This window comes from Chelon labrosus (genome assembly GCF_963514085.1).
Source record: "Chelon labrosus genome assembly, chromosome: 17".
NCBI lineage: Eukaryota > Metazoa > Chordata > Actinopteri > Mugiliformes > Mugilidae > Chelon > Chelon labrosus.
The window spans coordinates 19,855,391-19,882,865 of record NC_140350.1 but is presented as its reverse complement, the minus strand read 5'-3'; the positions used below and the strand labels follow the sequence as shown (position 1 = coordinate 19,882,865).

The following is a 27,475-nucleotide window of genomic DNA, read 5'->3' as shown; positions in this document are numbered from 1 at the left end:
ACAACTGGATTAACCGAACGCTTCAAGGCGCACTTGAACGCACCATGGAATCAGCTCGAAAGGGTCTCCGTGTTAAAGGAAAACGCGCCACCCCGTGGTAGCTTACATTACTACAACAAAACATATAGAAGAACACCACGCACATACGACTAAAACTTATTTTTCAACCCTGTAAAAGATTCTGGACGAGACAAATCTCGGTAAATGTATTGATATAATAATAAATAAGTGCCCGAAGTGGCTCAAATACACGTAAACTGTTGCTTACAGTACGTATTGCACATTAACGTGCTTTATTATACCGTTTTTCATTGAAACCGATCGCGGTGAAAACACATTTTAATTTTCATTAATATAACAATAATAATTTTTTTTAATTTTTATTTTTTTAGGTTTTATAAACAATAAAAGCAAGGGGTCATGCAACCACCCCTTGTTTCCTTCGGCATCTGACAAAGCGACCATCAGCCTCGGGGCGGCAGACTCACCAGGTTGATCCAGAGACTTCCAGCCGCTGTTGGTACCTCCGCGTCTGTCAGGCCCTGCTGTTGACTTACAGGGGAGAATCGCCTCTGGATTAGCGTTCAAACAGTTACGGTACGTAGCTCCACAATTCAAGTGTGTCTGCTTTATGTATTTTTTTTAATCATCCGCTGAAGTTGCGGCCGAATACATTTTGTTTACGTCTTTATGTGATTGGCTCCAATGTGGTTTGCTATCGTAACGTGTAGCTAAAAGATGCTAGCATTGTGCACGGTAATGCTAGCAGCCCGGTCGTCGTGCTACTTAGCCAAAACAGTTTTTGTTTTGGTCGCGCGGATAAACACGCGAGGCATCTTTTAAAATCGGAACGCAAGATTTAAACATTAACACTCAACCATTTTAGTCGGTTGTCGGTGCCCGATAACGAGCTAACGTCTTGGCTAGCACTGCCGTCGCTGTAGCTAGCCGTAGCATCGGTTAGCTTTGGAGGTAACGTTAGCGCTTGTCCGTTGGGTCGAGTTTGTTCATAACAGCGCCCGCGTAGTTAACGTTAATTTATACTTAACATTTGTAATAAGTTAACGGTTATTCTCGTAGCCCACTGTTAATAACGCGAACAGCGTTTAGCGGCTCCACCGACTAGACGTTAATTAGCCGTTACGTCGATATTAGCCAAGGCTAACTAGCTAGCTAGCTGTTTTCTACCCAGCGTAGCAGAAAAGCTGTCAGCCGTTAACGTGAGGTTAATTGGCTAGCTGATTGTTCTGTGTTCATATGTGTACGTAATATATATATATATATTTTTAATAATCTGTGATTTATTCCGCAGATAATGCCCACAATAAAACTACAGAGCTCCGATGGGGAAATCTTCGAGGTGGACGTGGAGATAGCCAAACAGTCTGTCACCATCAAGACCATGTTAGAAGGTAGGACTTTGAAATCATCACAAACTTTTGAATCCTTTGTTGTGTTTTCACTAATTTTAATCAAACTTAGGCTTAAAATTTCACTTCCTCAGTGGCACATTTAGTTGTACACGGTTCAATCTGATGTGTGTGACATGCTTTGATTCCACAACAGATTTGGGAATGGACGACGAGGGAGACGATGACCCAGTTCCCCTTCCTAATGTGAATGCTGCCATTCTCAAGAAGGTATACAACACCACACACACACACAAACACACACACAGCTGCGCGTGCACACTGTACCGCAAATGTGCACACAGTAAAATATGAGATCGGTTTCGTTAATGTGTGGCGAACGCAGGGTTATTTTAGACTTTGGTCGACTTCCTGCATGTTGAAAGGCAGATTTTGTTTTTGCACCGGTAGTAAACAGATGTTGGCTTGTAACACAGAAACCTGGTCTCTGTTCTCCATGAATCTCACAACAGATATCACACAGATCTTCCTTCGTATCGTACTTGAATTCAAATATAATAAACATACCTAGGGGATTTATGTACATGTTCTACTGTCATGGTGTATAATTCATTCTGTAATAGAAATATGAGAGAACTAGCAGGCATGTGTAATCTTGCAACTATTGTAAAGGAAAAATGTGACCCCCCACTTTATTTTTTCTATCTTTCCCAAGTTTGCACCTTATCCTGGACTTGGTTTGAAATGCAGAGCTGCCAGATGCTGTACATATTTGGTTGCCGTGGCTTACTCTGTGTTTTTTTTTGTCCCCCCTTAGGTGATTCAGTGGTGCACTCATCACAAAGATGACCCCCCTCCTCCTGAGGACGACGAGAACAAGGAGAAGAGGACGGATGACATTCCTGTATGGGACCAGGAGTTCCTCAAAGTGGACCAAGGCACCTTGTTTGAACTTATTCTGGTAAATACATTTTGTGTTGTGTGACATTTACTTTGCGCCGGCGTACGTGTTGTTAGAGCCTTCAGTTTAGACATTGATGAATGCCAAACCACCCCATCCCATGTCTGGACTGTAACCAAAAACGACATTGTATAGGTAAATAATAAAGTAAAGCCAACCTAAAGGGAAAAAAAAGTTTATGCTCACCCCGACTGACTTGTGAGAAACTAATTTCCTATTTCCCATCACGTCTATGTTTAATTAACAAGCCCCTGTGCCTTCAACTGTGTGATTCAGGGTTATAGTTTCCAGCCATCTGTCAGCTATGAGACCAGATCCTTTTTGATACATGCAACAAATGTTCATATATCCGTTTAGTTTTAGCTGTGTGTTGAAAAATGAGTTTAGGTGGCCAAACAAAAGCCCAACTTTGTGGCTCACCAAAAGTTGAGCCACAAAGTTGTTGACTATGTACAGAAACATGAAGAGCGGATAGGTTCTGTATCTTCTCTGAAATGATTTTGATGTTCTATAATTAGATTTCTGAATACATTTGATCATCCTTCATGAAAAGGGATGTGAAAAATGCTGCCGCACCGCGTCGTCACAGCACAGGGTCTTCATTGAACGTATCCTTTGTGCTGTCTGCTCATAGACCTCAGTGGGTATTTCCCCTGTGTTTAATCAAGTGATTTCATTTGGTTTAAATATTAAGAGTATAAATGTTGTTCAGCAACATGTGTCGGTCGGGGGTTTGGCTTTTGCTGTGACAGAGGCTGGGATTTGAAAATGTGGTTTTCGAGGAGTAGTCGATGTCGGGCTTAATGGGTTTGGGCAGCTTACCAGATAAGATAAACCAGGCAGAGCATGTGAAAGGTAACCCAGGCTGTTCCTGGGAGAGATTGGGAAATAGGTGCTGGTACATGCGTGGACTTCCAGGATGTGAAACGCAAGTCGTAGTGGCAGTAACTGGAGTCGATTACCCCCCTCTGGCTGGTTGAAAGTGTTTACGAGGAAAAAAAAAGCTGGAAACTGATGGAAATGTAGAAAGTTATAGAGAAGCTTAGCGGCTACTCATGTGCAACATCAGAAGTGACTTATGTGTTAATGGGCTCCTACAGGATACAGTATATACCAACATGTTGGGAAGGAGGGGGACTGGACTACTTCTAGTTTAGCGTGTTAAGATAATGGATTTGAAACGGAGATTTATTTGCAGATGAACAAAAAAATTAAGCTGTAGTTTTAAATCTGGGACCTCTGTTCACAACATGAGCCACAGAAACATGATAGATGTTAATACACGTGTTGAATTATTGATACGTTAATTTCCTTTAACTCTTCATGCGAACATGAACGTACCTAGTAGTAAAATGCACGATCATATGACAGATATGTTATCTTGTTCGTAAAAGGCAACACAGTTTGCTTGCCAGTCAAATTCAAGCTCAAGTTTAGCATTCGTTTACACCGATGAGGCATAACATTATGACCACCACAGGGGAAATACCCACTGTCCCTAAAACGAATCGAAGGTAAAATGCTCTTGTGTGGTTGTTATTATTGCTGATGGTCGTTGTGTTCTCCGTTCAGGCCGCCAACTACCTGGACATCAAAGGCCTATTAGACGTCACCTGTAAGACGGTGGCCAACATGATCAAAGGCAAAACCCCTGAGGAGATCAGGAAGACCTTCAACATCAAAAACGATTTCACAGAGGAGGAGGAAGCCCAGGTACGCTCTCCATCCATCCATCCATCGTCTTGTCTTTCTGTCGTGAACGACGCTGAAGAAAATAAATGTTTTCAGAAACTAATTTGTGGCTTCTTGCGTTCGCAGGTACGTAAAGAGAACCAGTGGTGTGAAGAGAAGTAACTTGGGAAGATCCTGCCAACACTACCACACTGAATAGGATTGTCCCCGCTAACAGGCTGCACTGGCATTGTTCATACTTGTTAATATTTACATTTAGTATATTTAGAGCCACCTCCCCTCATGTTCCCTTTATTTCTGTATTCCAGTAATAGCATGACTTGCCTGTATGCTGTCATTTATTTAAAGCAAAGATCTCTTTTCTGTTTCTTCACACTCATGTTCTGCATTGGCATAAATAAATGGTCCTGGTTCCATGGCTTCAAAGTCGGTCCTTTCAGACATCCCCTGTTATTAATCACTCTGGTTGTCTTTTTTTTACTGGACATGTTCTTTTAGGTTGAATTAAAATGTTCTTTTTTTTTTTTTGTTTTCTTTTTTGACAATGGAAATGCAAGGGTGAATATTTTATTTTTGCTCTGTAAATGCATCTGTTTTGTGAAATCATGTTAAAAGAGAAGCTGTTTGAGATAAAAAAAAAAAGACGTTTGATTTGCATAATGTCCCCTTGGACTCGAAGTACTTGTGTGTTTTCGCACAGTGTTGGGTAACTCATTCCTAATTCATGTTGTATTGAATTGGAAACTTTTCTCGGATGAGCTCGGATGCTGGTTTTTTGGGGTTGATGAATCGTACTGAAGGAGTAAATAAAACATATTAAACGGATGGAGTCTCATTTTATTATTTTTTTTGTTTTGTTTGATGCTGCCAGCCTGGAGAGGAGCCATCTTGGATTTTAAATGCGTCAACACAACCCCGGTCTTAAAGGTACAGCAGGCGCGGGCCGAGATATTCAAAACACTTTTATTACATCAAACAAAAACACAAGGGATACATCAGAGGCGTTAAAAAATAGGAAAGACGTCTAAGAGGTGTTTCCGCTGCTGACCTGAACATCCTAAAAAATAAAACAAAGCCATTTGTTGCACAAGAGCGCTCTCTGCTGGCGGAACACCGATATAGCTGTACAAAAGCTGGAGTAGTGAGCTGAAGCTGCCAACAGAGATTAAAGTAAATTTAAGGCCTTTTTGTACTCAAAATGTCTTCTTGTTACATTGAAGTTGGAACATGCACAGCGATTGAGAACACAAGATATAGTTTGAATGCTGCCTCAGTAACATTTGACCCAAAAGAAAATGTAAAACTATGCACAAGAGGACAAAACACAAAATGTATTGCTTTAAGAAACGGTAGAAACTAAAAGATTTTTTTTTTTTTTTTTTTAAAGTTATTTCACCTTTTTTTTCGTTTTTTTTTTCATCTTCTTACATAAAAACATATAAAAGTTTAATTATAATATAAAACTTTACAACACAATGCAATATAACAGTACCCATTTGGTCTCAGATTAGTTTGCGGAGCTGCAAAATGTTCAGTCGAAGGGGAAAACGGACAAACAAAAATATCTTTTTTTTTTCTTTTCATTTTTCTAAAGGGTTTCCCCACCAGCAAAAACATCTGACCTCAAATATCACACGAGATTCATACAAAAATACCAGAAATTAGGTGAAAACACAACAACAAAAAAAACAAAAACAAAGGTTGATTAAGCCGGAGACTGACAGCCTGAAAGTGCCTAGGAGAAGAATGTAACTCGATGTTGGGGATTGTGTTTTTTATTTTTATTTGCAGGTCAGGAAGAAGCCCGTCAGTTATGATGATGATGATGATGATGATGGAAAAAGTATAAAACGGAAGTCAGACTGTTTGTCAAATGGCAGCTAAACAAGAGTAAACTGATCCCTCTTGATGCAGAGGCTCTGCTGGTCATGCTGGTTGGGTGTTGACTCCCCTCTCATGGATAATATTTTACATTAACAGCTGTGACATCTATTTAAATTTGGAGATGACAGTTTGAAGGCCCGTGAATGGCAGTATGGAGATCTGACTGTGGGATGCTTTCAACTCTTCTTTTGACGTCAAAGCAAAGAGACTGGAGTGAGAGTGACGGCAGGGCAATCTTTATGGCTCTGGAGAAAGCTGAAGGGGAGCAGGGTTTTCGGTGAACGCGCCACGCCGCTCACTGAGTCTCTGTCAGCACTTTGAGTGATAGTCCTGCGGCCTTGGCGGCCGACAGCGCCGCCGAGCCGAGCGCGTGCTTGCCGGACAGTTCCAGGTGTGCGTATTTGGCCGCGGGCTGACGGAGGTCGCCGCGCTTGCCGGCCGACTGCTCGGGGGGCAAGCGGGCGTGCGAGCGCGGGTGCGTCGGCGGAGACAGGGGGAAGCGCGTCGAGGACGGGGAGGTGGGCGGCGGGGAGCAGCCCGGGGAGTGGGGGCGCTGGTGCTGGTAGAGCCGGTGGCGGGCGGGAGAAGGGGAGGGGGGAGAGTCTATAGCACTTAAATCTGAAGAAGTTGGGCTGGGGCAGCCTCCTCCTTGAAGGTAGCGAATGCACTTCTTTTTCCTCCTAGGGACAGTCAGAGAGAGTTATCTGTGAATAAAGTGTGGATGGTAAACGTCAGCAGGCTGCAGTGGAGATGATCATTCACAAATGATGACAATGAACAGGGGCACGGATGGTCACAGTGAACAGAAAGGTATTAGTGGCACTCTATGCACATCTGAATCTCTGTTCCACAGGTCTGTCCTGAACTGGGTAAAAGGGCTTTTGTCCACTGTGCACCTTTGGCATGGAACATGTTGCAGAATGACTACAGGAAACAGAGTTTAGGGAGAGGCCACTGAGAGGCCAACTCCACAATATGCTTGTAAATTATTTGTCTTTTTTTGTTCGTGTTGTCATTTTGTAACCGTGGTTTGTATTTGCTGCTCCCTATCTCGGTCAGGACTCCCTTGAAAAAGAGGTTCCTACGTTAACGTTGATCCTCCTGGTTAAATAAACCTATCCAACCAATTCTAGGCTCCTAATGAACTCAGTTTATGATTCCTTTTAGATTAGAATAGATTGTTTCAGACACTTTATTTAAATGACACTTTGGAGAATTACACCCTGCTTATCTTTTGATGCTAAGCTAAGCTAAGCTAATAGCCTCCTAGAGTTAAAGGGCAACTACTGTTTTTTACAACCTGGACCTTATTTCTGGCATAAAATATGATTGTATGATAACTTTTGTATAATTTGCAGTCATTCAGGAGATATTTAGATTCACGTATATCCATATAGTGGGAGTGACTGGGGCACCGAAACACAGCCTCTAAATAACGCATTATCTGCCGTGAAACTCGTTCATTTCACCAATATTTTGTTATCGTATGCTAGTGCTATTCCCCGTTGAGTCTGGAGTTACCTGTTATCATCATCCGGGGTCTGTAGATTGACCTACAGACCCCGGATGATGTCTTCTAAACAAGCCGACCGTCGCGGGTGCGGACGGCGCTCAGAGATGACATCATCCAGGGTCTGTAGGTCAATCTACAGACCCCGGACTCGACAGGGAATAGCACTAGTGCATCATAACAAAATATTGGTCAAATGAACAAGTTTCGCGGCAGATGATGCGTTATTTAGAGGCTGCGTTTCGGTGCCCCATTCACTCCCACTATATGGATATACGCAGATCTAAATATCTCCCGAACGACTACAAATTACACAAAAGTTATATGGGTGAGTAAACGATCATATTTTATGCCAGAAATAAGGTCCAGGTTGTAAAAAACAGTACTTCCCCTTTAATGCCGACATGTTGCAGGGCAAAAATATTTCCAGTGATATAAAAAAATATATATACATATAGTAAATAATTATTTTGGGGGTGAATACCACTCATCTTCATAATTAATACACCATACATGTGTTTCTGGTTCAGTTCTTTTCATAAGGTCTCATGGAGCAGACGGTGAGCACCACTACACTAGTACTAGTTTTATTTTAGACTTTCAGTTTTCACTCCATTTCCACATCCCTGCTCTGTGCCAGACGCTGCATCTGTCTACCTGCTGTGCTTTGTGAGGTGTTGTACTTAAAAGCTGACTTGTGTACCGCTGAGCGCAGCATCAAAGCAGTTAACAGGATCCCATGATCATTACCAGAATATGATATGAGTCACCGGGTTTAACCGCAAGGAAAGGCGCTAGGCCATATTTAGAGAGGGGGGAGAGGGAGGAAGACTGCAATAGAAAGTGATTTCTAAATGTCAGAGTTCACCATCAAAAGGCGCCTGTTACCGCATTGCATGAATGGAGAAAGTTGAAAGCAGATGGACATGAGAACGCCGTCAAAATGCAAAGCTGCAGGGAGTGTGTGTGTTTGAGTGTGTGTGAGTGAGTGCTGAGCTGTGGTGATAAGGATTTGCTCTAACCACAATCAGCCCCCTTTGTTCTCTCAAACCGAAACACACACTCAGATTTCCATGACGCGGTGGCGGGGAGGACGGCGGGGTTGCTACAGTGCTGGGGCGCTAGGAGCTTGTTTTTCTGCACGACCGCACGGATTCCTGACTCCTGCAGCGAAAAAGACGTCGCCCGTCGTCTACTGTAAAATCCCGCCGAGACCGAAACGGAGCAGTCTGAGGTGGTGACAGGTCGGCTTCTGGCGGTTTACGCCGCTCCTCTGCTTCGCTACGCAGGGAGGGAGCTGGGAATGTTGCAATTTTTAGGAAAAGGGGAAGAAAAGCACTGGGAGTCGGGCCGCTCTAACGAGTTAAGTAAGATCTAATGACCTGATGACTGCATTAGCGCGAAACTGTTAGCCAAGCTGCCAGTGTTACAGATCAACCCTGTCCTCAAAGTTGGAAAACTTTACTTTATAAACATGGATGCTAACACAATCTAAGTATTTGAATTGGGCACTTAAAATATGTCACATTTAGAATTTTACAAAGTGAATCTGTATTAATCTCTGAGGATTATGTAATAAATCATTCATTCATTCATTTTCTGTAACCGCTTGTCCTGTGAAGGGTCGCAAGGGGGTTGGAGCCTATCCCAGCTGTGATTGGGCGAGAGGCGGGGTACACCCTGGACAGGTTGCCAGTCTATCACAGGGCCACGTAATTAATAAAAAATACCATCCGGCAAATTGCTAATTTGCACGAAATCCTAAAAAATCTTTCTTCGTCTGTGCGCCATCGATTCAAAACATATTTGAGTGTAAGCAGAGAGATGTTTTACTGCAACTTTTTGATATCATCCTGACTATCTGTACTTTCTAGCAGCTTTTTTTTTTAGTTTTTATTGAGTGGTATTCCCCTTCAAACATTTACAAGGCCTGCTTACAGCAGCCTGAACCCATAACCTGCTCTGATCATTAAAGAGGAGACACTGCCGGTGATAAAAGACGCAGATGAGGCAGATTTTGGCAATAAATAAAAGAAAAAAACTACATTTTCAGACATGATCGTTGACCCAGAAAGTAGTTTCTATGTGTTTTGAAAATGTGTCGAGATTTAGATCACTGTAACCGAGCGTCATCACTTTCTTTATCGCATATTTGACTTGTCTCTGGAGATTCATGCCTATGAAGTTTGGATTTGTGGAGCAGCGGGTTAGTGACGGACAGCATGCAGAGTTTAAGGCTGGATTTTCGAACATTCTTCGGAGGCGGAGCTCGTCCTCGGGTAGGCAGTTATCTCTACTGGTCAAATCCAAGCGGGTGAAGCTTGTAAAGTTAATTTAAAAGCTTTTAGTTTAAAGGATTTGATCAAATTGAGGTTATTACTACCTGCAGGGCGGCTCAGCCTCAGAGAAATGCCTGAGTGCATCGGAAAGAACCGATGCACCTGGTGAACGGATGGTTTGAATGGGAGGGATGGAGGTGGGGTTGGGGGGTGGACGCTCGGTACACACCTGCAGGGACCGCACCAGTCCGTTTGTTGGTTGAGGCCGAAGCGAGCCCGGCATTTCTTAGGTGAGCCCGGGTCTGAGCACAATTGCACGGCATGCACAAAACAAAGCAGCAGTGGCAGAAGAAGAAGAAGAAGGAGAGGGTAAAAGTTAGAGGGTGAGGACACAGACAGAAGAAGAAGGAGAGAGACGTGAGCTTGTTGGTGCAGGAAAATGCAACAGTGGGGCTGCTTCAGAGAAGGCCGTCAAGTAAAAATGTTAGTAGACAGCACGATGCAACAACAAAGCTGACTTTTAGTTAAACAAGTGAGTCGAGTTAAGACACGCGGGGGGCGGGGAGAAGGCAGCCGTGCCGTGGCACTCGGTTAGTAAAGACGTTTTAAAAGAGCTCTTCTCCTTAAATCCAGAAATAACCTGCAACCTCTCTGCTTGAGGCCGACGTTTAAGATTCTCAGCATTTTCCCACATTTGTCGTCTCAGGCTGCACAGTAGTTCTAGTTGGCTCTTTCCTCAGCTGCATGGCTGCCAATATGCACATCTACAACTACAGCTTGACAACTGTTTACTATTATTGCCCGAGAAGGGTTTTTAACTTCTTAACCATGGTGTCTAACATTTCAAACTTGGAACCTCTACGATCAGCACTTGTTCTCTCGAACGTTGGGATTAAAAAAATGTTTATATTTCAGGTTACATGGAAAGCAGAGTGGGTGGGTGGTTTTGACGTTAGAGACACATCCTGCCTCAAAGACACCGAGAAGCTGTGCTGAAGGGCGCCAACGCAAGCTCAACTGAACTCTCTGAGACGCAGGAGAGTCGACTCGGGGGTCAATTTGTTTTATCTACGGTGAACCCAAGAGCAAGGGAATAAATGTACACGCTTACCTGTGTTGGAGTCCTGCTGCTTCTCCCTTTTTCTTCTTTTCTTCTTGCCCTGTGGGAAAAAAAATAAAACAAACAAACCCCCACCCAAATGAAATGAGTCTGGTTCAGCTGAAATGACTACACTGCTATCAATCTACCACAGGTGCTGGAAATGATCGTCAGATTTGTGACTGTCACCGATACGTCAAGTTGAAGGGATGGTTTGGTTTCTTTGAAGCGGGCTCGTGTGAGGTACTTTTCACAGTCTGTTTTTTTTTTTTTTACCTGAAGTAGACAGTGGTTGGCACGTCACCGCTGTGGAGAAAGCAAGCCAAGGACTTCTGTAGCTAATCCTATTTTAGCCACCTAAAGAAAAATCTATACCTGTTTAAGTGCTTGCTTTACCTTCCTATCCACCTTTTTTTTAACACTGAACTGAAGCAGTTATTTTGCTTTATTCAAAACCACCAGACTCCACTGACAAAAACAGTAATTTTACCTCGCAGAACACTGGAGTTACTGCTCTACCGCAATGTGTCTTAGGCGTTTTAAAGGCATTAAAATGGATCAGAACAAAAGCTTTAATGCACTGAAAAGACACAATAATACAAACAAATTAACTGATCGAGGCAGAGGTACGCCAGAAACTGCTCCGATAAGCTAGGTAAAATTACTGTTTTTGTCAATGGAGTCTGGTGAAGAGAGAAAAATATAAGTTCCCTGGGGGAAAACGCTGCTTAAAGGTGAATTAGTGGTAATATTGTAAATATAGCATACACTTAGTCTCTGTGTTAGCCCTGCAATAGACAGAAGACCTGTTGCAGGACAAGCGGTTATAGAAAATGAATGAATGAATGAACTTAGATTGACGTACAGGTTTTTTTTTAGGTGGATAAAGTATGTTTTTCTGTTGGCTCCATCCACAGCAGCCTTCGTGACGGCATCCCCGACCACCTTCTACTGTAATACACCCGTCTACTGATGCGTACCTCATACAGCCCCCCTTCAAAAATAACTAAACCACACCTTTAATCTGGCCTGTCTCAACATACATCATTTATAAAGGCACTTGCAGAATGATTTAGGCATAATGAGTTCCCGGGACAGACATAGATGCTAATGAAACTGTATATCCTTCAACAAACAGAAACAAAACAAAACCCTGATCCATTTAAAAATAACTTTTAAATATATGTGTGTTATGTTAAAAAAGGAAACAACCAGCAACCAGGACAGGCAACCATACTGAATGGTTTAAAAAAAAAAAAGAGCAAGAAATAAGCAAGAAGGCGAAAAACAAGAGAATATGCATTACTAAAATCATTGTTAACTCTACTCATGCAAAATGTCCCCACGAAGTTGAAGAGTGGATCTCAAAAAGCCCCCCCACCTCCCCTAAAAAAAAAAAAAAAAAAAGAAAAATCAGATTTACGATTCACGTTGTGTTTCTTCTTATTGTTGTATTTGTTATTTGTTCATATCTCGGTGGCTGACTCTAATGTGTGACTGACTGTTGAGGTAAACATCAGAGTTGTTCACACAGATCCGGTGATGGTGAAGTGAGGCCTCATATTTGGGTGCGATGAAGGATGTGGGTACAGAAATCTACCGCCTACGCTTCGATGTCTGCCCTCCTCGGCTCGCTGTCAGCATTGTCTATGTGGTTACTCCTCTTTGCAACTGCACCTTTGTGAAGCCTTTTTTTTTCTTTTTTTTTGATCCGTGGGCGTGTGTGTGTGTTTGTGTGGGTCCCTGCTCGTGTACATGCTACATGTCTATATGTCTGATGTCTATATGCAGGCTTTCTTGGAGGAGAAACCCTCCACAGGTGCGGGGGCGACGCGTGGAGCTTCTCTTCCTGTTTTTGCTCGCAGGTCCAGTGGCAGTTTTATTTTTAAAGCCAGGAGGAGAGGCGCCGAGAGCGGTGATGAGGTGAGGGGGTTTCTTGAAAATGCGGCAAACAGTATTTCAAGCGCAGCCCCGATGAAGGCGATGAACGCATGAATATGTCATCATCACACGCGTCGTGTGCTCAGCGTTTGCAGAAACATGATATGAGTCTTTCGAATTAAGTCAAATTAAATCGAGCTGGGGCTTTACAGTTTTGAAATTTCTCCATACGAGCCATTAAAACATTATCAGTGACGGCGTTATGTCTCGGAAAGGGTTTAAAAGCTACATGCAAACAGCAATAGCTCCTACACCTATGATCACAATTTACTAGAGCTCTGGTTTATAACGTATCCACGAGGGTGATTTTGAACAAGCGAGCTCAAGACAGAGTTCTACTTTGGAATATCTGGTCATTAAATGGCACGGTGCAGCGTTTGTGACGTGCGACAGATGTTTTCCAAGTGTTATAAACCACAGTCCAAATAAATTATCACCATAACCTGATTGCCATGCCTGCCTGCCTGCCTGCCTGCCTGTCCGTCCGTCCATCCAGTTCAGCTCAGTCACAAATAGAGACAGCGCAGCAAAGAGAAGCATAAACAGGTCTAACTTGCATCTGACTAAACAGCAGCCTCTGTTACAACCAAAGCCTGATTAGGATTACTGTTCCTCAGTCGTCAGTTGTCTTGCTATACTAAGAAAAAAAAAATAAAAGGGATGCCCGATTAAATAAATCCACTAAGCTAAGGCAGGGAGGCCAGCCATGCGGCCCTGCGCTCTGTTAGTTGAGCAAAATGGGCAGATTTATACCTCTGTGTGATTTACAGGTTAAGGCTTAGTAGAATGCATCCACAGCTGACCCATCAGATCCCTCCGCTGCTCGTGTTTGTTTGTGTGAGAGGCTGTTGTGTGTGTGAGTCGGTGAGACTTGTCGGAAGGTGCATGCAAAAACCTTGCACAGGAATACCCACAACCCCCTTCTCTTCATGCAGCTGGTCACAATTTTTTTTCTTTCCCCCCCATCCCGCCCCCCACCACAGAGGTATAAATCCACCGTAAGACGTGTCCCTACCCAATCAGCTTTACTCTTTTCCCCTGCGACCCCGCTAAGGCCCGCCTCCTGCAAGAGTTCAACAGCAAACTGAGAAGTCAGAGGCACACAGCAGCCCAGATCAGGCACATCCCCACAACATTAAACTAAAACGCATGCACGTCTATTTGTTGTAATTATTATTATTATTTTCTTTTTCTTTTTCCACTGACAGGCCCAGGAGCCAATATTCATCCCGCTTATAGCCGGGAATTACGTTAATTCTTCAGCTATTTCTTGATTTCTTTCAATTCCTTAAATGTTTTACTTTTTGACAGATTCTGAATTTTGAAATTAGCTGCTTAGACACAAGCTAATGTAGAAATAAATACAGCGTAACTGATCAAAGTCACTGATTTCTAACTCTTACTCTTTAGAGGAATCCAAAAAATCTGATTTGAAAATATCGTAGAAAGTCTTGCAGATAATAAATTATTTTTGAGAAAGAGAGAGAGAGTTTCTTCTAAATTCTTTTCTTCAGTTACAATTTTTTTTCTGAGAAATTTTGGAGCTCACCACAAGAAAACCTGTGAGTCAGTCTAAGCGGAAAATGACGTCTGTTCGCATCCCCACACATGTACCTATGTTCAAGTGACTAATTTAAAAGCTTTACGTTGGCACTAACACAATAACAGCACAGTTTATAACAAATATTCTAACATACTAAAATATCACATCGTGAAAAAACACAAGTTTAAGAACTTGCGTTTTTCAACATAACCATATTTACTCTAGCGATAAGTTCCTGCTACAGCCCAAATATAAATCATTGTTTTGAAGCTTTGGATAAGAAAGTGGGAGAGATTTTGCACATTTACCTGCCAACATTGAATATGCTCATATAGTACCAGGGGTGTTTCATGGGGACAAATGGGGGCAATGAGGAGGAAGAGGAGAAAAGAGGAGGAGGAGGAGGAGGAGTGTCAAGAAAACGCCCTTACGTAGTTGTCTCTAGCAGACCAGGTCGGGTAGAGCTGCATGTGCAGTTGTCTTTCCTTTCTGGCGAGCTCGTAGTACTTGGCCTGCTCCTCCCGGGTCAGTGCATGCCACTGGACACAAACACAAGAGAGAGAGAGAGAATGTTTTCACAGATTCACAGACTCAGATTTTTTTTTAATCAAGTCCTCTTAAAGGAGATAAACAACAGGTGTGTTTTAATTTTTTAGCCACAGATTAGTTTTGAACCTCTGCACCGCCGGTCAGTTTGTATAATCTCAGGAGCGGGCAGCATGTGAGAGGAGCAGAGTTCACGTTGCCAGGCTCCTCTCATGTTCCTCATGTGTGAAATTACAGACTGACCTGGAAACAGGATTAGTTCGTGTGTGTGTGCATCACTCACCCTTCTTCCCAGAATCTGATTGATGGCGGCGCTCTCCTTTAACGTGCACTCGGCGATGACCTTCGCCCTCATCTCCTTCATGTAGAGCATGAAGGCGTTCAGGGGTTTCTTGATGACCGGCTTCTTGGGCTCCTTCTCGCGTTTAGCCTCCACTTGCGGCTTCCTGAAGGGAAGAAGGAGGAAGAAGAGGAATTGTTTTGCCGTTCACGTGACTCACGGTGACGAAATCAGCCTGATAACAAAACAACCTGTCCTTTATACAGCTGAATTAAAAGTTGTAGCATTTAGATGAAGCCTTGCAAGTCTTCTCCGACGTTTTCAGACTTTATGCTAAGCTAATTTAACATTCATTTAGCTGTAGTGTGCATTTAACTCTCTGAAAGACAATGAATACATACACGTAAATATTTCACAGAACGCTGAAGAAGCAATTAAAGGGTAAAATAAAAACATCAGTGTTATAAGTTCATTAAAACAGTAGCACAAACCTTGTAAAGATTTAAATACAGGAATTTGATTTGTGAAAGAGGGCGTACTGATTACTCATGACCCGACGTGTGGGCAGTACTTACACATACATCCTGTCGTACTGGTCATGTTCCTGTTTGCCTGAAGGGGGCACTATGGCAGGGTGGGGGATCCCTGTGGGATGCATGCCTGACGGTCCGAGCATCAGAGAGTGAGGGAACCTGGCAAGGGGGGGGGGGAATAGAAGACAAGGGTGGAAGAGAGGAAAGGTGGAGGGGAGATGAGAGACGAGCGAGGAGTCACAACGAAGCGGCGAATCGGGGGCGGTGAGCGTCAAAGCAAGAGCGAGAGGTTTGGGTAAGCAGTGCGCCTAAAAGCGTTGAAAGCCTCCCTGTGGGCTTACATTTTTGTTTTTTTATGATGCAGCGCCCTGTTATCACTAGAGGGCGCCCAAGCATTGCTGAGAGAAAGGTTGGGAGACGAGGAAAATCCTTTTTTAACATCTCGAGATTAGTTTGAAACCTGAATTCATACACTTCCTAATGCCGTGTGTCCAGTTTATTCATGTAGGTATGCTGCAGCTGTCAGCACCTTTACAGAAGACGGTCCGACTACTATCTGAATATTAGAATGGACAGAGCTGCAGCATTTAAGTGGGGTTTGCTGCACTTGAATAATTCGAGCTTTAGCCACAGAGATGCATAATTAACACCGCTTAATTATGCATTTCTGGAGGTGTGATTTTGAAGATTATATCACTGATACTTCAGGTTGAAATCAGGCTAATTTGACTCGTAAGCAAGCTAAAGCAAATGCACAAAAGACACTGTAGCTCCGTCAAACACACACTGGGGTCTCAAGGGTCACACCCAAAATGTTCGTTTCACCAGTGAGTGTGATGGGTCAGGGAGACAGACAGGTAAACAAATAACGGACAAGACAGCGATAACAAAGAAAAAAAGCAGTTGTCCCAATGGTAGAGTTTGTTTTCTCGATGCGCACATGTAGCCTTTCCTGCAGCAGCGATTAGCCGGGCTCGCCCTGAGTTTTGCCTCGACTCAGCTTGTTTTGGCGCAGCACTGGACCCGTCCTGTTTACAGCACACTGCCTCCAATAGAGACTTTTACAGCGGCCGCCCAATGAAATCTGGCCGAAACGCGAGTTTGCCGCGGTGAACGGAAAACTCCTGCTCAGGCATTTTAAATGTGCTATAAACAGGAGTTGATGATGCAGAGCTTTTTTTTTTTTTGCCTTTGGCTCCGGCTGGCTTTGTCAGGCCAGTTGGCCGGCTACGGTACCTGGAGTAGGACGAGGCGCTGGGGAGATTGGAGGAGTAGGTCTGCCTGAATCCACAGGGGGACAGGCCAGGGTAGACCGGCTGGCTCTGCCTGCCACAGCACAGCAGAGGGGAGAAATGGCAGCAGTTGGTGCCTTTTAGCTTTGCAGGTAAAATCTGGTTTTTAACCTTTAAGGTCAATTGAAATCTACTACAACATTGACTAATTTTATGCATTACTTCCCGGCTCCAGGGATAATTATTGGGAAGCTGTAAGGAAAAATAATGATTCACTTTCTTCTGATTTCTTTTTTATTTATTGTCCTATAACTGTTTTCCATCCTGTCTTACCTAATATAAGTTGTCTATCCTTTTTTTTATTTATTTATTAGGAACGCTTCGTTTGAACCTTCAGCTTCGTGCATTTGTTAAATGTACAAAATAAATCCACATAAAACCTGGGGCCAGTACATAAGTTTGCTCATTCTCACATAAAGGCTTAAATCCCGTCACGGTGCCGCGATGCACGGTCGATGCCCCGTGGAAAGTCTGGATCAGCACCGTTGACAGCTGTGTGTCAATACTTGGCTTAGTGGGAGCACAAACACACACTCACCCGCACGCACCGTGGGAGGTCGAGGGTGGGGACGGGGTGTAAGAAAGAGCCTTTGATATGCAGAAAACCACACTTCTACCTCCTGAGAGCCAATACAACCATCCCCCCCTTTCGACTGATTCATCCCAGTGTTTCAACATATGCACACACACACACACACTTCAATCCACATCTCACTTAAACCACCTCAACAATTATCATCACACATACTTCCACTTCTCATCTCCTCCTCTTGTGCTTAACTGTATCCATTCTTTAGCCCCCAGGAAGAAGCACTACACATTCAGTAAAGCCCAAAAGCAGACACCCTTAGCCGGGAAGAGATCCACAGATTACTGGGCTCAGCTCCTGAAGGACCATTTACACCGTAATCCTGTTTTAACTGAGGTCACGCCACAACACAGGTCAAGTGTTGCTCAGATAGAAGTAGTTCAAAACTAAACGCAGCGCCTCCTGAGACGCGGCACACTCGAAACTGAAAAATAACTCCTCATGTGAAAAAGGCCTGACTGGACAGAGGTATGCTGGGAATTAAAAGCTTGACGCCCAGCTCCATTGTGCTGGTTAGCACTTGGTTGTCGCTTGTAGTTGCAAGAAGTGTTCTGACGTAAAAAAAATTACCTCTAAAGTGCGGTTTATACCTTTATAGCTACGCGGGACATAGACGGCGTAACCTACGTACGTAGCCTACGATTGTGTGAGCCAGTTATACTTGTGCACTCGTCACGCTAGTCGCCGCTGTGTCTTTTTTGCCAGTCGGGTAAATTTTTGTTTCTACTTCCTGCTTCACTTTCAACAAAAGCGACTGAAACTTTTGCCGAAATTTCGCCAAAGACGAGTCGTACAAATGTTTGTATCTCCGAACCTCCTCCGTTAACCTTTCCTCGATGCGTTCCATCTTTATTGATCCAAAACAATCAATTGGAAAATTGCGGAGATGGAGAAGCAGCCGGAAATACTAAAGTGGAAACGCGTTACTACCAAGTGGACCAATCACAGCTCTTGCGGTCTGCGTCGCCATGGCGCGTGGCTACATTTCTGGGGATGTGCACGTCAGGCTAAGGCGCTAGGGTCTGAGTATTAAACTAAATGTTTATTAGCTTAGCTTTCTCAACAGCTCAATGCTCATGCTCTTTTAAATCTCTTATAGCTACGACATTCTGCATGGTGACGTGTCATCTTTATTTCGACTGCTGTCCGACGCTACCGGGACATATCAGGTTCTGGTTGCCAAGGCAACCCTCTTGCATATAGATCCCATCCCAAATGTTTGAGTGAAACAAGCGTAAAATACAAATGTTGCTAGTGTACGGACGGAGCCAAATCTTCTTGCTGTCATCTGAGTTCATCTAATGCTCCAAGCCTGCCGACAGCACGGTGAATTTTATGATAGGTACCAAAGTTGTGGACGGTGCTTCCTTGCGATAAACGTTTGGGGAACTCCGTGAAACATGCTAATCAGCTGTATCAGTTGCTCTCATTGCTCATTTTGGAGAACAGTTCAACTTGGCAGTGGCCTATAATCTCCACAACTCTATGATTTGTCACCACACTGCACCTCGTCTCTTCCTGTGTGTATGTCTCACATAGTTACAAACAACAAAACAAATGCTTCCTGACACCAAGCCACTAAACCAAACCAGCCAATAAGCTGGACAGGATGCACCGAGGTGGTCGTGAAGGGACAGGAGCTGAGACCAGGGCTGAAAATCAGCACAACAGAAAACAACAGTTTGACATTTAACGTCTTATTCTCACTGTTCCCCTCCTCCTCCCCCCTCCTCCAATAAAGAAGAGCCTTAGAAGGGGCCAAAACAAGCAGATAATCTGGGTTAAAGGAGATTAGCAGTTAATAATACTTGTGAAAATCCATAGTGAAGGGTTCTCGTCTGAAAAAGATAAAACGCCTGTAAATCAACAGACTTGAGAAACGTTCGGGGACAGACGGCCCGTCGTCCGACATAAACACACACACGCACACACACAAACTTTTAAAGCTTTCATCCCAAATCTCCATGACATTTGATGTAAGCCTTTAAATATTCCTGGAGGGGATTTGTCCAGGCAAAGATACTGTAGGTTGTAATAAATGGATTTGTGTTGATCCATAAATCAATGGAAGTCTGACATTATAAATTCACAATCAACCAGCGTGACATTGCAAGCTCACAATCAACCCACGGGATTGACGGAAACCTGAATTGAAACGACTGAATGTGTGGAACAGATGTGTTTCTGACTGATGCGATGCCACAAGAAACTATTGGAAAAATCAAAACACAAACTTCTATAACACCGGATAAAATGCGCACAGGAGAAGGCTAAGGCGATTTCCCAGAAGCCACCTCATCTCGGGGGATGAAATTAAAGTGGCATATGCAGATGTGTAGATGCAGATGCACTGAACAAAATCCAGGACACTGCACGACTCATGCTCAGTGCTGATGTCTTCCTGGCAACATCATCCAAATCAGACCACGCACTCCGTCAACCTTCTCGTAATCGTTTTTTTTGTTGACAATTTTTCAGTCCTCCGCATTCCTTTTGTTTTGACCAGAGGCCACGGAGACTCCTGAACCGACAGGTTCAAAGAAGGAGGTTTCCATGACAACGGGACATGGGGTCAGCTTCCCTGACACCCGGAGACGTATGTACCGTTGACCCCCGGTCACAGCGGAGGTGTTTGGGATGGTTAGTGGACAACATTTTTGGGGGAAAATTGCAGCTTCTTTAATCAGGCTGGAAAAGGGATTATTCCTGGGTTAAGGGTTAAATCAGTTACTACACAGCTGAAGCCTATTTGTAGGGATGCAACTAGCAATTATTTTAATTATCGGCTATTCTTTAGGTTATTTTGACAAGATGGTTAGACTTAAAGGTAACAGATATGTTGAAAAGTGCCCTTCACAGTTTCCCAAAATGTTTAGTCTGAGCTTTTGTTGAAAGAGATTAAGACAAAACTAAGAAAATAAGTAAATAATCACATTTAAAAAGCTTAAATGTGTTGTTTAAAGCTGCGACTAATATTCTAGTCCATCAAATTTAAGAACGAGCGACAGAAATAAAACGCTTATTTTGTGCGTGTGAGACTCACCAGCTCATGGAGGGAGTGATCTGGCCGACGCCGCCCGGAGGAAGGGAGTAATACCCCGAGAGGTCCTGGGACTGGTGCCTGTGAACGCCTGGAGAACACACACACATTAACAATTAACAGCACTGTAATCACAATATTCCTCATTTGTATAACGTTGCTTCGGACAGACGCTATAAAACCCACACACTGTTAATAAATGTTTGTGTCTTTAAACACAGTTTGTTGTTGGGTCAGCGTCCAACGACCCCCTGGCCTCAAATCTGATGGGCTATTAGCTACTATTAGCAGCCTGGGAACCTGCTATTAACTGCGGAGAAGTCCTTAACCCAGGGCACACACTCCTGATCCACCCTGTCTGAGTGTGTGTCTGCTGGGAACTGATGTTTCCAGTTGGTTTCATCGGTTTACTCTGCACGAGTTCAGGGGCCGTGGTAAAGGAGCCCACATTTAAGAATGACATACAAGTAGACACACACACACACAGACACACACACACACATAAGGCAACATTCTTCATCTCTACTTATAGGCAAATTGTTTTCCAACAAAAGAAACACAGACAGCTCGACTCGCTGCCCTCACACAGTAAATATCCAGTCTCTCCCTGACTGTCTCTCCTCTTTGTGCCCTTCAAAGGAAGTCATTTGTCAACAGGCAGCACCTAGCACTTAGCGCGGCCCGGCTGCTAACCTGTGTTTGCAGCAGAGGAATGCTCTAGATGACTGTAATTTGGCCACGGCTCCGGGGCCTGTTTCAGGACCCCGAGCTGCTATAAATCTGGATGACAGGAATGCGACTGAGTCAGTCGACCTGTCTCACCACTCCAACCCTTCCTCTCATCCCGTCTCTCCCACCACACCCTCTCTCTCTCTCCCTTCTCTCCCGCCGCCCCTCCTCCCTTCAAAAGGTCCAGACTCTCGTGCTCGTCGGTTCTGCCCTCGTTCTCACCCCTCTTTTTTACCTTTTACCCTCCTTCATTACAGACCTCTGCTCTTTTTGTTTTCCCCCCTCTTTGTCTTTTCCCCAGAATGCATCCAAACTATCCTGCCATTTATTCTCTCTTCCTCTGCCTCCCCTTGATTATTTTAATCCCGGTGCATTTACTGTATCGTCAGATGCCGTAATTCAAATGCAGACAAACAAAACTACTTTCTCTGTAAATTGAGTTTTTAATTTACTGTGTCTATTACACTGCATGTGTTAACAAGTTAAAGGTTTAACAGACTTAGTAAAGCTTGTTTTTTTTTTTTAACTTGTTTGCAGCGATTAAATAGTTAGGCCACAAGCAGGGGGCTCCAGTACGTCACTGTATCATCAAATGCGCTTTAAACGCAGCGTTAAATAAAAGAGGCAGAAGGGACTTTTCGAGCTCTGCTGCTGCAGCGCCTTCACATCACGCATCACAGTTAGACCACGGAGGATTTTCAGCATAAATCGGGGTCCATTTATTGGAAACACAGGGCTTAACCTAATCAATCAACGCTGAACAATAACAATGACACGGCGACAAAAAAACGGAGGGACTTTCGACGATGATGTGGCAAAACGCTTTTATGACTTCCAGTCGAATGCGTGCAACATTTTTCCGTTTTATTCCCACAGACGACGTGTGGGGCTCAACCATGAGAGCAAAATATCAAAAGATCATCCAGCTCATGATATATCTACAAAAAACAAACCCAAAACAAGAGCAACGTGGCTCGATGGAGTTTCTTTTGAAGAGGTTTTGCCACCCTTCCAAGTGGCATACATCCAGAATAGTAGTATCTTTGCTAAAAAGGCTGAGTTATAACTAAAATGCTGTTATTCCCAACTGTACTAAACACATTAATTTGTGCGCTACTGTGTGCTTTTATTGTATATACTGTATTTTATTGTGTATTGCTGCTATAGTTTCTACTTTTATTCCTTCAGAATCAAAGAGCTGCAGCACAATAAAACTTATTCTTCTCCTTCTTCTAAGTCTATGAACATAAATTATTTGAGATGCAACTTTATCAAGATTTTGCAGAAAAAAGTATAAGTGAAAACAAGCCAGTTTGGCATTCTGGGCCTCTTTTGTGTATATTTCTTTTATTCTCATGTGAACTCTCTTCTGCACCGGCGGCAGAGGCTCATGGGTATTGTAGTCGTTTGGTGGCAGCCTGCCATGCCAAACTGAAAGTGAGAAACAGAGCTGAAATAATTACCCCTAGTCGTCGCAATGGGCATTAAATTATGTGAGAAAGTTCAAGAAGGTATTTACATCTGCACTTTACTCCAGAGAGCTCGGCTCGTAGCTTTGAGGTTTCTTTTAATCTGAACTAAAGGTGAAACAGAAAAAAAACCAAACCCATTTGCTCAGATTAGAACTTGTTAGAGATTAAAATACAGAAGCTTTAACCAGAGCTTCATCTTTCAACTCACTTTCAACACTACCCATGTTGTTGTTTTCCCACCGTCAGTCAGAAAACGCCCTTGAGCAAGTATTAATATTATATAAGCTTAAAATTGAACTGATACATTTCTTGTAATTAAACCTGATGAATGCAACAGATTGCCCAATTAAACTCCTCGCCCGTGCTAAGCGCACTCATGCATAACAGCACCGATGGCAAGGGAATGCTAATACCTGTGGTGATATCGAGAGCTCGACATCCTTTTTCGAAATCAACCATTTTCCCTAAAATGACTGTGCGGCAGCAAGCATCAAAACAGGAATCCTGAACAGAACTGTTTTGTTTTAGCCCTTAATTAGCCACACTTGAATGTGACGGAAACACAACGCCGGTTTCTGTAAGTCACGTTCTTTTTTTTTTTTCTTTTGTTTTTTTTTTTATGTGCCTCTGCTTTGACACTATCAGCTCTGTGTGTGCTGTTGGGAAACCTGAAGGGGAAAATTAGTGGCAGTAATGGGGCAGTTTTCTTTGGAATGCCCCTTTTTTTAAAAAAAAAAAAAGCCGCCGTCTAATAACAAGTAGAGCAACTATCTCACGGCCTCCATGTCAGCGTCTCGGGAAACACTTCAAAGAGAAACCATTTGAGTCAAACTGGCACTGCGTGAGCTCGGTATCTGAACGTGTGCGTGTTAAACTGAGAGTCGAGGAGCTGAAAATAGTATTCCAGCACTGATAAAGTGCTGTGGTGGTTCTAACCACTGAGAGTGAAAGCGCTGCAGCATCTGAGCGTTTAAATGACTTGACAATCAGCCTGTGTGGTGTACATAAAAGGGCCCAAGACCAGAAGAAACTTTGTAGTGTTTTGTTACAGTAAGGGCCGTAATGAGTGATGACAAATTTTACTCAAGTCCTGGAGGAGTAACTTTCTTTCTTCAAACTTCAAACTTCAAAAGTCAAGAGTAATAGTAAAAGTAATTTTCTTACAGTATAAAACTACAGCTTGAACAAGTTATGTCTAATATGACTCTTTTAAATTTGTCCCCTTATTCATCACGTTCCATTTCCAATACATCATTTCCATTTTCTCATGATGTGTCTTTAAGCAGAGTGACTCACACTCTCGCCATCACTTCTGCAATGCAAACGGTGACAGTGTGTGAAGTATTTCACATACTAAGTGAAAAAAACGGCACAAAATAGAATAAATATCATCTCCACTGGTCAACTGGTTAACTTTAAGATGTTTTTATTTCAGCCTTTTGGGAATATTTATATTTAGTCTTATTTTAATGCAGGTTATCTGTTGAAAATGTGTGGAAATCAATGGTTACGTCACTAATTAACACGTCATTTGCACGTTTACCTATTGCATAACATTTCAGACTTCAAACTTGCTTTAGAGGAAATTGTCTCAGTGTAAGAAATCAGCTGGGGAAGATTCGCAGTTAAATATATTCACTTTACAAAAACTCCTCCACTTCAGTGCAACTTACATACACCAAACTTTCCCGTTTTATTCCAATCTATATTTCGAAGGTTGAGACCGAGCCGTTTGTTCATGAATCATTCATAGTCCTATTTATTAAACATTTCATTCCCCCCTCCCAAAAAAAAAACATGCCAAAGATTGATTTATTTCTCTGGCTGTTGACAACATTTTTCTAATTTACGGCGGAATGAAAACAGCAATTCGCTGCTGTAAAAAATGACGACTTTGGCCTTATTTAAAGTTGCTAACGATTTAACCAGATAGTGCCTCGTTTGCATATTTAAATGTGTGATACAGAAAATAATTACTTATATGTAGGTAATCATTAAATATAATAATAATAAAACTGTACAAACTGAAACTATATGCAAAATGGAAAAAATAAAAACGAAAACATCTTCTTTGTGATTGTTATATATTGTTAACAAGTCAAATAAAAGAAGAAATAGGTTTGTCTGGTGTACACTGTGAAGCTAATTGCTTACTACTGAATTTGTAAATCTAAACAAATTGAAAACTTTCCTGAAACAAACAGAACATGTAGTTTTTAGCAGATTTTACCCTAAAAAGGAATAATAAAAAAAAGTTTTTATTTTTATTTTTCAGGCGTGGATTAATACACATACAGGGCTTCGGTGAGAATTTACTGAGATCAGGTATTTTCGCGGGTTTTATTTATGATAATTAAAGTTTCAAACATCTTGACACTTACTGTAAAATAATAATAATAATTTAAAAATAGCCAGGAGTGCAGTGGCTTTCTGCTGAGGTAACTGAAGCGTGCGATACGCAACCAGTCACACTCCTTCTGTTCACATGTACAGTAATACTGCAAGACATACAATACTACAGGGTAAGTGTTGGTCTCACAGTGAGCAGACATGTTTCACTTCCACTTTTTCACTCTGTATTTTCTAACCCCATTGTCCGAAGCCAACAGTCATATCGGAAGCGCAGGCAAAGCGATGAGGCCGTGCTCGATGGACTGGGAAAACAACAGCTCGACTTATGAATCACACGTGGAGTTATGGTTGACCAGCTGGATCGCCCAGCGCCAAAAACAACCGCAGCAGAAGGGACACGGACATTTTTAGACTGATGTAAAGTTTCTGCTCTTTCCTTTTTTTTCACGTTGTAATGCTCTGAGCTGCATTTTGAAGCTTTTAATTGATTGAAATGATTGAAAATGTAAACTCAGTTTGGCAGATAATTGTGTATTCTATTAAATTAAAGACATTCATACAAAATTTTCCAAAAGCTATTAATCCTGGACACACATGTGTTGCGTAATTACAAAACACAACACAAAGGTTACGTAGGAAACTGGCACCCTTGCATTCCTGTCATTGTCACTGCAAGTCTCTAATTTTAAGTCTTCTCTTCTGCACCGGCGCGAGGTGACGACGTAAAGCAGGGGCTTAGGTGTGACAAGAGTCTTCACCTCTAACTGCACTGCAGCTAAATTTAGAACCAGGATTAGAAAGATCTTTATGTCACTAAAAATCTCTCCAGATACTCGATATCTTCTCTGGGCCGGATGTTGTTTATGTGCCACAGACTGTTCAACCAGTTTTAGGGGGAAGAAGAGATTTTCCATTAAAGTCCATTAAAGTGGGACGAGTGACGGGGAGGTATAGAGAATATCAATCGGTTTGTAAAATCTTCCAAATTTCACTAAAGGTTTTGTGCAGCAGTGAAAACAGACAGTGGGCGGTGATGGTAACAACACAGGAAGTGAACTGTGCAGTGAGAATAAGTGAGAGCTGTGAACTCAATCAACCTGGAGCAGAATTATAACTTTCTGTGTTTGCACGCAAAAAAAAAAAAAAAAAAAAACCCTCACGTGAACATCCTTTTGTCTGCAACCAACACGACGTCAACAAGAAGAAGAAAGAACAGGTACAGTGAACTTTCACACATAGTTGGCGTGTGGTGATTCACAAAGAGATATAGAATAAAAATGGTAATCACAGCCTTGACTTGCCTTTGACCTTTCTGTGTAAGTGATGCATAACTAATGTAATAAGGGGCCTGGAGAGAGACAGAAATAGATAAACACATCCATGATCATATGGTATGATAGTATGATGGCAGCTATCTGTACTATATTACTGAGGTCAAGTAATGCAGGAATCAGTAGAAAAAAGTAAATAAATTCTGCATTTGTGGATGAATAGATAAAAAAAAGAAGCCTCGTGCTTTACAGAAAGAGTCAAGATATGATATGAAGATGTGACTACCCTCAGGTTGACGCTACAGGTGCCTGCGGTCCAAAACTAGCAGTCCCCAGGGACAGTTCTTTCCCACAGCTGTCTCACAACCCTGCAATAACCCCCCAATCACGCTGGTGAATCCCTCCAGAACAGAACATCACCTGCTGTTCATGTTCTGATGTGCATATCCTGCCGCAACTGGAATAGTTTGTATTAACTATAGAAATACTATAGAAATAGTTTAATACTGGGTTTAATACACTGATGCCTCACAGCAAGAAGGTTCTGGGTTCGAATCCAGGCCGACTGGGGCCTTTCTGCGTGGAGTTTGCATGTTCTTCCTCCCACCGTCCAAAGACATGCTGGTTAGGTTCGTTGGTGATTCTAAATTGGCCGTAGGTGTGAGTGTGAATGGTTGTCTGTCTCTCTGTGTTAGCCCTGAGATAGACCGGAGACCTGTCCAGGGCAGGGTGTTCACCCGATGTCAGCTGGGATAGGCTCCAGCCCCACCCTCATGACCCTTCACAGGACAAGCGGTTACAGAAGATGAATGAATGAATGTGTATCTATACATATGCACATACTCTGCACTTACTGCTTCTGCATATCTGGTTGGATGCTAACTGCATTTCGTTGCCTTGTATTTAAACAATGACAATCAAGTTGAATCTAATCTGATCTAAATGATGCTCGACTGCTTCACAAAAACAAACGCCAGATAAAATGTTTGTTTTCAGGCTACATCAGATAATAATGTGAAGTTTCAATTCCTGGATAGCCGAGACCGCCAACACTGACTGCTTTTAACATAAGATCTGTGGACCGAATGTAAC

The 27,475-nt window shown here is 42.8% G+C and overlaps 2 protein-coding genes across 9 annotated transcripts in view; one reads left to right on the top strand and one right to left on the bottom strand.

The window, feature by feature from the left end:
* Positions 1–442: 442 nt before the first annotated feature.
* Positions 443–4,848, top strand: skp1 (S-phase kinase-associated protein 1). Its single transcript, XM_084564112.1, has 6 exons — positions 443–597; positions 1,313–1,412; positions 1,567–1,640; positions 2,188–2,331; positions 3,904–4,044; positions 4,150–4,848. Exons 2-6 carry the CDS (start codon positions 1,316–1,318, stop codon positions 4,183–4,185), a joined length of 492 nt encoding a protein of 163 aa, XP_084420238.1. The 5' UTR covers positions 443–597; positions 1,313–1,315; the 3' UTR covers positions 4,186–4,848.
* Positions 4,849–4,970: 122 nt separating this feature from the next.
* The window catches only part of tcf7 (transcription factor 7), a 63,824-nt gene continuing 41,319 nt past the window's right edge, over positions 4,971–27,475 (bottom strand). Inside the window, exons 5-12 of one of the 8 annotated variants that reach the window (XM_084564110.1) lie at positions 20,563–20,650; positions 15,681–15,797; positions 15,109–15,271; positions 14,711–14,818; positions 13,752–13,799; positions 10,808–10,856; positions 9,926–9,998; positions 4,971–6,587 (exon numbers count right to left, since the gene is read on the bottom strand). In XM_084564110.1, coding sequence (XP_084420236.1) covers positions 6,203–6,587; positions 9,926–9,998; positions 10,808–10,856; positions 13,752–13,799; positions 14,711–14,818; positions 15,109–15,271; positions 15,681–15,797; positions 20,563–20,650 — 1,031 coding nt within the window. In that variant the 3' untranslated portion in view covers positions 4,971–6,202. Of the gene's footprint in view, positions 6,612–9,925; positions 9,999–10,807; positions 10,857–13,751; positions 13,800–14,710; positions 14,819–15,108; positions 15,272–15,680; positions 15,798–16,874; positions 16,965–20,562; positions 20,651–27,475 lie in introns of all 8 variants that reach the window. The other 7 variants (XM_084564103.1, XM_084564104.1, XM_084564106.1 and 4 more) reach the window with 7 other exon arrangements.

Excerpts from the sequence above, each read along its gene's own strand:
- skp1 (XM_084564112.1), top strand. The coding sequence starts at position 1,316 with ATGCCCACAATAAAACTACAGAGCTCCGATGGGGAAATCTTCGAGGTG. Across the intron at positions 1,413-1,566 it reads CATCAAGACCATGTTAGAAG|ATTTGGGAATGGACGACGAG; the intron begins GTAGGACTTTGA and ends ATTCCACAACAG. Across the intron at positions 2,332-3,903 it reads CCTTGTTTGAACTTATTCTG|GCCGCCAACTACCTGGACAT; the intron begins GTAAATACATTT and ends TTCTCCGTTCAG.